General features: G+C 44.3%; 1 protein-coding gene across 1 annotated transcript in view; it reads left to right on the forward strand.

Moving 5' to 3' along the window:
- The window catches only part of reep3 (receptor accessory protein 3), a 109,651-nt gene extending 101,164 nt beyond the window's left edge, over positions 1 to 8,487 (forward strand). Inside the window, exons 7-8 of the mRNA NM_001140381.1 lie at positions 2,901 to 3,031; positions 7,019 to 8,487. Coding sequence (NP_001133853.1) covers positions 2,901 to 3,031; positions 7,019 to 7,093 — 206 coding nt within the window. The 3' untranslated portion in view covers positions 7,094 to 8,487. The remainder of the gene's footprint in view (positions 1 to 2,900; positions 3,032 to 7,018) is intronic.
- The last annotated feature ends 879 nt before the right edge of the window (positions 8,488 to 9,366 follow it).

Genomic DNA, 9,366 nt, shown 5'->3' on the forward strand with positions numbered 1-9,366 from the left:
ATGATATTACAGAACAGAACAGACCCAGTCAGTTAGTAGTGGTCGTATCCCAGTGATGATATTACAGAACAGACCCAGTCAGTTAGTAGTGGTCATATCCCAGTGATGATATTACAGAACAGACCCAGTCAGTCAGTAGTGGTCATATCCCAGTGATGATATTACAGAACAGAACAGACCCAGTCAGTTAGTAGTGGTCATATCCCAGTGATGATATTACAGAACAGAACAGACCCAGTCAGTTAGTAGTGGTCGTATCCCAGTGATGATATTACAGAACAGACCCAGTCAGTTAGTAGTGGTCATATCCCAGTGATGATATTACAGAACAGACCCAGTCAGTCAGTAGTGGTCATATCCCAGTGATGATATTACAGAACAGACCCAGTCAGTTAGTAGTGGTCATATCCCAGTGATGATATTACAGAACAGAACCAGTCAGTCAGTAGTGGTCATATCCCAGTGATAATATTACAGAACAGACCCAGTCAGTTAGTAGTGGTCATATCCCAGTGATGATTTTACAGATCAGAATAGACCTATTCAGTTAGTAGTTGTCATATCCCAGTGATGATATTACAGAACAGAACAGACCCAGTCAGTTGGTAGTGGTCATATCCCAGTGATGATATTACAGAACAGACCCAGTCAGTTAGTAGTGTTCGTATCCCAGTGATGATATTACAGAACAGACCCAGTCAGTCAGTAGTGGTCGTATCCCAGTGATGATATTATAGAACAGACCCAGTCAGTTAGTAGTGGTCATTTCCCAGTGATGATATTACAGTACAGACCTAGTCAGTTAGTAGTGGTCATATCCCAGTGATGATATTACAGAACAGACCCAGTCAGTTAGTAGTGGTCATATCCCAGTGATGATATTACAGAACAGAACAGACCCAGTCAGTTAGTAGGGGTCATATCCCAGTGATGATATTACAGAACAGACCCAGTCAGTTAGTAGGGGTCATATCCCAGTGATGATATTTCAGAACAGACCCAGTCAGTTAGTAGTGGTCATAGCCCAGTGATGATATTACAGAACAGACCCAGTCAGTTAGTAGTGGTCATATCCCAGTGATGATATTACAGAACAGACCCAGTCAGTTAGTAGTGGTCAAATCCCAGTGATGATATTACAGAACAGACCCAGTCAGTTAGTAGTGGTCAAATCCCAGTGATGATATTACAGAACAGACCCAGTCAGTTAGTAGTGGTCATATCCCAGTGATGATATTACAGAACAGACCCAGTCAGTTAGTAGTGGTCATATCCCAGTGATGATACTACAGAACAGACCCAGTCAGTTAATAGTGGTCATATCCCAGTGATGATATTACAGAACAGACCCAGTCAGTTAGTAGTGGTCATATCCCAGTGATGATATTACAGAACAGACCCAGTCAGTTAGTAGTGGTCATATCCCAGTGATGATATTACAGAACAGAACAGACCCAGTCAGTTAGTAGTGGTCAAATCCCAGTCAGTTAGTAGTGGTCAAATCCCATCTGGCAGTCCGATGGACGAATCTGGGTTTGGCGGATGCCCGGGGAACGATTCCTACCCCAATGCATAGTTCCAGTGAAGGGAAATCTTAACTTTCCAGCGTACAAAGACATTCTAGATGATTCTGTGCTTCAAACTTTGTGGCAACAGTTTGGGGAAGTCCCTTTCCTGTTTCAGCATGGCAATGCCCCCGTTCACAAAGTGAGGTCCAATCAGAAATGGATTGTGGAGATCAGTGTGGAAGAACTTGACTTTCCTGCACAGTGTCCACATACTTTAGGTAATGTAGTTTATGTCATAGCAATCTGTCAGGGGATGACAGCGTTGGTTGTTGTGGCCTCAGCTGTGGAATTCAGCCCCAGTGATTGGCTTTGTCCCCAGGCAGCCCGTCTCTCTCTCTGTCTCTCCAACACACCAGTCTGTCCCCCTCGGACTCAGCACTTCTACCATGAGGACACGACTGAGGAGTCAGGTCAGAAGACCAAGTTAACCTGCTTCTGGTTTAGTTGTCCATATCAGTTAGGCATAGTGCATGTCTCCCCAGAGTACTATGTCTAACTGATATGGACGTGTTTCCCCAGAGTACTATGTCTAACTGATATGGACGTGTCTCCCCAGAGTAATATGTCTAACTGATATGGATGTGTCTCCCCAGAGTACTATGTCTAACTGATATGGACGTGTTTCCCCAGAGTACTATGTCTAACTGATATGGACGTGTCTCCCCAGAGTACTATGTCTAACTGATATGGACGTGCCTCCCCAGAGTACTATGTCTAACTGATATGGACGTGTCTCCCCAGAGTACTATGTCTAACTGATATGGACGTGTCTCCCCAGAGTACTATGTCTAACTGATATGGACGTGTCTCCCCAGAGAACTATGTCTAACTGATATGGACTTGTCTCCCCAGAGTACTATGTCTAACTAATATGGACGTGTCTAACTGATATGGACGTGTCTCTCCAGAGTACTATGTCTAACTGATATGGACGTGTCTACCTGATATGGACGTGTCTCCCCAGAGTACTATGTCTAACTGATATGGACGTGTCTCTCCAGAGTACTATGTCTAACTGATATGGACGTGTCTCTCCAGAGTACTATGTCTAACTGATATGGACGTGTCTCTCCAGAGTACTATGTCTAACTGATATGGACGTGTCTCTCCAGAGTACTATGTCTAACTGATATGGACGTGTCTCTCCAGAGTACTATGTCTAACTGATATGGACGTGTCTCTCCAGAGTACTATGTCTAACTGATATGGACGTGTCTCTCCAGAGTACAATGTCTAAATGATATGGACGTGTCTCTCCAGAGTACTATGTCTAACTGATATGGACGTGTCTCCCCAGAGTACTGTCTAACTGATATGGACGTGTCTCCCCAGAGTACTATGAGCAGGAGGACAGGACAGACGAGGAGGGGGAGCAACTTTTCTCAGAGGACGAGGCTGTCACCCAGAGAGGTCTGAGGAGGTCCCAGAGTGTCAAGATTGTGCGCTCTAAAGCCCGTAAAGATGTAAGTCTGACTATAACACGCCGTAAAGATGTTAGTCTGACTATAACACGCCGTAAAGATTTTAGTCTGACTATAACGCGCCGTAAAGATGTTAGTCTGACTATAACGCGCCGTAAAGATGTTAGTCTGACTATAACACGCCGTAAAGATGTTAGTCTGACTATAACACGCCGTAAAGATGTACGTCTGACTGCAACACGCCGTAAAGATGTACGTCTGACTGCAACACGCCGTAAAGTTGTACGTCTGAATGCAACACGCCGTAAAGATGTACGTCTGAATGCAACACGCCGTAAAGATGTACGTCTGAATGCAACACGCCGTAAAGATGTACGTCTGAATGCAACACGCCGTAAAGATGTACGTCTGAATGCAACACGCCGTAAAGATGTACGTCTGAATGCAACACGCCGTAAAGATGTACGTCTGAATGCAACACGCCGTAAAGATGTACGTCTGAATGCAACACGCCGTAAAGATGTACGCCTGAATACAACGCGCCGTAAAGATGTACGCCTGAATACAACGCGCCGTAAAGATGTACGCCTGAATACAACGCGCCGTAAAGATGTACGCCTGAATGCAACGCGCCGTAAAGATGTACGTCTGACTGCAACGCGCCGTAAAGATGTACGTCTGACTGCAACGCGCCGTAAAGATGTACGTCTGACTGCAACGCGCCGTAAAGATGTTAGTCTGACTATAACGCGCCGTAAAGATGTTAGTCTGACTATAACGCGCCGTAAAGATGTTAGTCTGACTATAACACGCCGTAAAGATGTACGTCTGACTTCAACACGCCGTAAAGATGTACGTCTGACTGCAACACGCCGTAAAGATGTACGTCTGAATGCAACGCGCCGTAAAGTTGTACGTCTGAATGCAACGCGCCGTAAAGATGTACGTCTGAATGCAACGCGCCGTAAAGATGTACGTCTGAATGCAACGCGCCGTAAAGATGTACGTCTCACTATAACGCGCCGTAAAGATGTACGCCTGAATACAACGCGCCGTAAAGATGTACGCCTGAATGCAACGCGCCGTAAAGATGTACGTCTGAATGCAACACGCCGTAAAGATGTACGTCTGAATGCAACACGCCGTAAAGATGTACGTCTGAATGCAACACGCCGTAAAGATGTACGTCTGAATGCAACACGCCGTAAAGATGTACGTCTGAATGCAACACGCCGTAAAGATGTACGTCTGAATGCAACACGCCGTAAAGATGTACGTCTGAATGCAACACGCCGTAAAGATGTACGTCTGAATGCAACACGCCGTAAAGATGTACGTCTGAATGCAACACGCCGTAAAGATGTACGTCTGAATGCAACACGCCGTAAAGATGTACGTCTGAATGCAACACGCCGTAAAGATGTACGTCTGAATGCAACACGCCGTAAAGATGTACGTCTGAATGCAACACGCCGTAAAGATGTACGTCTGAATGCAACACGCCGTAAAGATGTACGTCTGAATGCAACACGCCGTAAAGATGTACGTCTGAATGCAACACGCCGTAAAGATGTACGTCTGAATGCAACACGCCGTAAAGATGTACGTCTGAATGCAACACGCCGTAAAGATGTACGCCTCACTATAACGCGCCGTAAAGATGTACGCCTCACTATAACGCGCCGTAAAGATGTACGCCTCACTATAACGCGCCGTAAAGATGTACGCCTGAATACAACGCGCCGTAAAGATGTACGCCTGAATGCAACGCGCCGTAAAGATGTACGCCTGAATGCAACGCGCCGTAAAGATGTACGTCTGACTGCTACGCGCCGTAAAGATGTACGTCTGACTGCAACGCGCCGTAAAGATGTACGTCTGACTGCAACGCGCCGTAAAGATGTACGTCTGACTGCAACGCGCCGTAAAGATGTACGTCTGACTGCAACGCGCCGTAAAAATGTACGTCTGAATACAACGCGCCGTAAAGATGTACGTCTGAATGCAACACGCCGTAAAGATGTACTTCTGAATGCAACGCGCCGTAAAGATGTACGTCTCACTACAACGCGCCGTAAAGATGTACGCCTGACTGCAACGCGCCGTAAAGATGTACGCCTGACTGCAACGCGCCGTAAAGATGTACGTCTGACTACAACGCGCCGTAAAGATGTACGTCTGAATACAACACTCTGCCGCTGCTCTCCTCTGGGTTGGATATGTTAAATACTAGCTCTCTAATGCAGTGGTCACCAACCGGTTGATCACCAAACATTTTGTGTAGAAAAGCCAACAATGGTGTATATCGAGAAAGATGCCTAAAATAAAAAAGCGAATTATTTCAATTTATTCTCAGCTGTGCCTCACAGGTGCTACACCAACTGATCTCTTTTGTTATCAACGCTCAACTTCTGAAATATAATATGGTCTGAGAATAACAATATTGACAGGCCAGAGATATAGCCATTATGCTGTGATAATGCTCTTGTAACCAATGTGAAATGGCTAGTTAGTTAGCGGTGGTGCGCGCTAATAGCGTTTCAATCAGTGACGTCACTCGCTCTGAGACTTGTATGTAATGTATTAGACCAGGCATATAGCCACTATGCTGTGATAATGTATTAGACCAGGCATATAGCCATTATGCTGTGATAATGTGTTAGACCAGACATATAGCCATTATACTGTGATAATGTATTCGACCAGACATATAGCCATTATGCTGTGATAATGTATTTGGCCAGGCATATAGCCACTATGCTGTGATAATGTATTAGACCAGGCATATAGTCGCTATGATAATGTATTAGACCAGGCATATAGCCAATATGCTGTGATAATGTATTAGACCAGGCATATAGCCATTATGCTGTGATAATGTATTGGAGCAGGCATATAGCCACTGTGCTGTGATAATGTATTAGACCAGGCATATAGCCAATATGCTGTGATAATGTATTAGACCAGGCATATAGCCATTATGCTGTGATAATGTATTAGACCAGGCATATAGCCATTATGCTGTGATAATGTATTAGACCAGACACATAGCCACTGTGCTGTGATAATGTATTAGACCAGACACATAGCCATTATGCTGTGATAATGTATTAGACCAGGCATATAGCCATTATGCTGTGATAATGTATTAGACCAGACATATAGCCATTATGCTGTGATAATGTATTAGACCAGGCATATAGCCCCTGTGCTGTGATAATGTATTAGACCAGACACATAGCCCCTGTGCTGTGATAATGTATTAGACCAGACACATAGCCATTATGCTGTGATAATGTATTAGACCAGGCATATAGCCATTATGCTGTGATAACGTATTAGACCAGGCATATAGCCATTATGCTGTGATAATGTATTAGACCAGGCATATAGCCCCTGTGCTGTGATAATGTATTAGACCAGACATATAGCCATTATGCTGTGATAATGTATTAGACCAGACATAGCCACTATGCTGTAATAATGCTGTGATAATGTATTAGACCAGTCATATAGCCATTATGCTGTGATAATGTATTAGACCAGGCTCATAGCCACTATGCTGTGATAATGTATTAGGCCAGGCACATAGCCACTATGCTGTGATAATGTATTAGGTCTACTGCCCAAACCACGTTCCTACAGAACTGTTTTTATTGGGTTAATGTTACATTGAATGTTTAAATAAAAATCTCTGCCTGCTTTTTGAATGTTTTAAATAAAAATCTCTGCCTGCTTTTTCAATGTTTTAAATAAAAATCTCTGCTCACTTTTTGAATGTTTAAATAAAAATCTCTGCCTGCTTTTTGACACTGAAAGTGATCTGTACTGAGGAAAGGCTGGTGACCACCTCTACAGTCTATACAACTGTCTTCTTCTTCTTCAGTCTTTTAAAGGCTCTGTTCTGTTTCAGGAGGCTGTAATCCTTGTTATTGTATATTAACTAGATCAGAGTTATACCAGTCTAATAATGATGATGATGATGATGATGATAAATACATCGTTGTTCTAATCTATTCTGTCCAACAGGCCCGTTATGGATCTCTGAAGATCAAAGGGAAGCGGAGACCGGTTCTGACTGCTGCGACCTACAGTCCAATGTAATGAACACTCCAAGAGAAGTGACCGCTGACTGAATACCATGGATGGGTTTTTCCCTTCTATAGTGCACTACTGTTGACCAGAGCACTATTGGGGCCCTGGCCAACAGTAGTGCACTATTGGGGCCCTGGCCAAAACTAGTGCACTATTGGGGCCCTGGCCAACAGTAGTGCACTAGAAAGGGAATAGGCTTTTGGGACGGACCACGAAATCGGTCAACAATTCAGGAAGGGCTACAGACGGCTCAGACATCCATATTAGTGACTGGCTACTGACATGTTAGGCCATCCGTTCTATGGAGAACGATGCTGTTGAACTGTTCTCCAGGTGTTTTTTTTATAAACTGTCCTGGGGTCTGTTCTCTTCATGCTGGGGAGCATCTGTCCTTTTCTAATGAACCATTAACTCACTATATTTATTACATTATTCTGACTCTCTCTGTGTGTGTGTGTTTGTGTTTAAAAGCATCGTACAGCGGTAGCTGTATAGAAAGAATCTTAAGGTTTCCTGTCTTTTTTTAGTTAGTGTTTTTTGTTGCATGGATCTTATTTTCTGGAATAGTCGTTTTTAGGATGTGTACTTTATATTATCTTTACTTTTTTCTTTTTCTTTAAAGGGTTATATAATTCATTTAGCTTCATTTTGTCATATATGCTGCCTTGCAGATGTTGTATTTTGCGTTTTAGCCTATTAAATAGTCGAATTACATAATTTTAGCAGTGATCATTCTGGCACACTTGAAAAGATTGTTACAAAGTAACAGCCAACCAAAAGTGTCCCTTTATTCCTTCAGGAGGAACAAACCAAGGGTGAGAGGAAGGGAACAGAGAATCCTGTTATTAGGTGTGTGTCCCAAATGGCATCATTTCCTATACAGTGCACTACTACCCTATGGACCCTGGTCTAAAGTAGTGCACTACTACCCTATGGGCCCTGGTCTAAAGTAGTGCACTACTACCCTATGGGCCCTGGTCTAAAGTAGTGCACTACTACCCTATGGGCCCTGGTCTAAAGTAGTGCACTACGTAGAGAATAGGGGTGCCATTAGGGATGCAAACCCCAATGTTGAGGTATGGTTGTGTTGACCGTAACTGGCCTGTCCAGTTTGAATGACGGCATTTCCTGTTTTTTAGATTTCAAACTAAGCTCTTTTTTTTTTTTTTTCTCCCATAACCAATCTTTTGCACAGTCTTCCAAAAACGATGTCGTTTTGTAATGCTTTGATGTCATCTCGGAATGTATCCTGCTGCACTCTGGGATGCTTTTAACCACGTGGTGAAACGTATTTAATACCAAAGCTTTATCTACTAAACCCGGTGACTTGGGTCTGATTTCGTGTGGGATTGTATCATAAGGGTGCTGTAAAGAAATTTATAAATAAAAAAAAATAAAAAGTCTGTTTTTGTAGAGTAATTCAACTTTGATCATGTGGTTTTTCAATTAAAAACAATGGCAACAGGTACATTACTACCGATCAATAGCTGATAGGGATTCCTCTGATGGGAGTTGTAGTCGTCACGTTGCAGTTGTCACATGCAGATTTATAACCGCTGTCGACCCTCACTGTGAAATTCTAACTTACAGGCTCTTTCCCAACGACGCAGAGTCATGACCATTCTGAGGTCAGACCACAATCGCATAAGAAAACCCTCCCGGCCTGATCTGTCAGGAGAGACTGGTCCGATCTGTCAGGAGAGACTGGTCCAGAGACGGTCTGATCTGTCAGGAGAGACTGGTCCAAAGACGGTCTGATCTGTCAGGAGAGACTGGTCCAAAGACGGTCTGATCTGTCAGGAGAGACTGGTCCAGAGACGGTCTGATCTGTCAGGAGAGACTGGTCCAGAGACGGTCTGATCTGTCAGGAGAAGCGGTCTGATCTGTCAGGAGAAGCGGTCTGATCTGTCAGGAGAAGCGGTCTGATCTGTCAGGAGAAGCGGTCTGATCTGTCAGGAGAAGCGGTCTGATCTGTCAGGAGAAGCGGTCTGATCTGTCAGGAGAGACGGTCTGATCTGTCAGGAGAGACTGGTCCAGAGACGGTCTGATCTGTCAGGAGAGACGGTCTGATCTGTCAGGAGAGACTGGTCCAGAGACGGTCTGATCTGTCAGGAGAGACGGTCCGATCTGTCAGGAGAGACGGTCCGATCTGTCAGGTGAGACGGGTCCGATCTGTCAGGTGAGACGGGTCCGATCTGTCAGGTGAGACGGGTCCGATCTGTCAGGTGAGACGGGTCCGATCTGTCAGGTGAGACTGGTCCGATCTGTCAGGTGAGACTGGT

The sequence above is a fragment of the Salmo salar genome, chromosome 01 (assembly GCF_965601325.2).
Source record: "Salmo salar chromosome 01, fSalSal1, whole genome shotgun sequence".
Taxonomy (NCBI): Eukaryota; Metazoa; Chordata; class Actinopteri; order Salmoniformes; family Salmonidae; genus Salmo; species Salmo salar.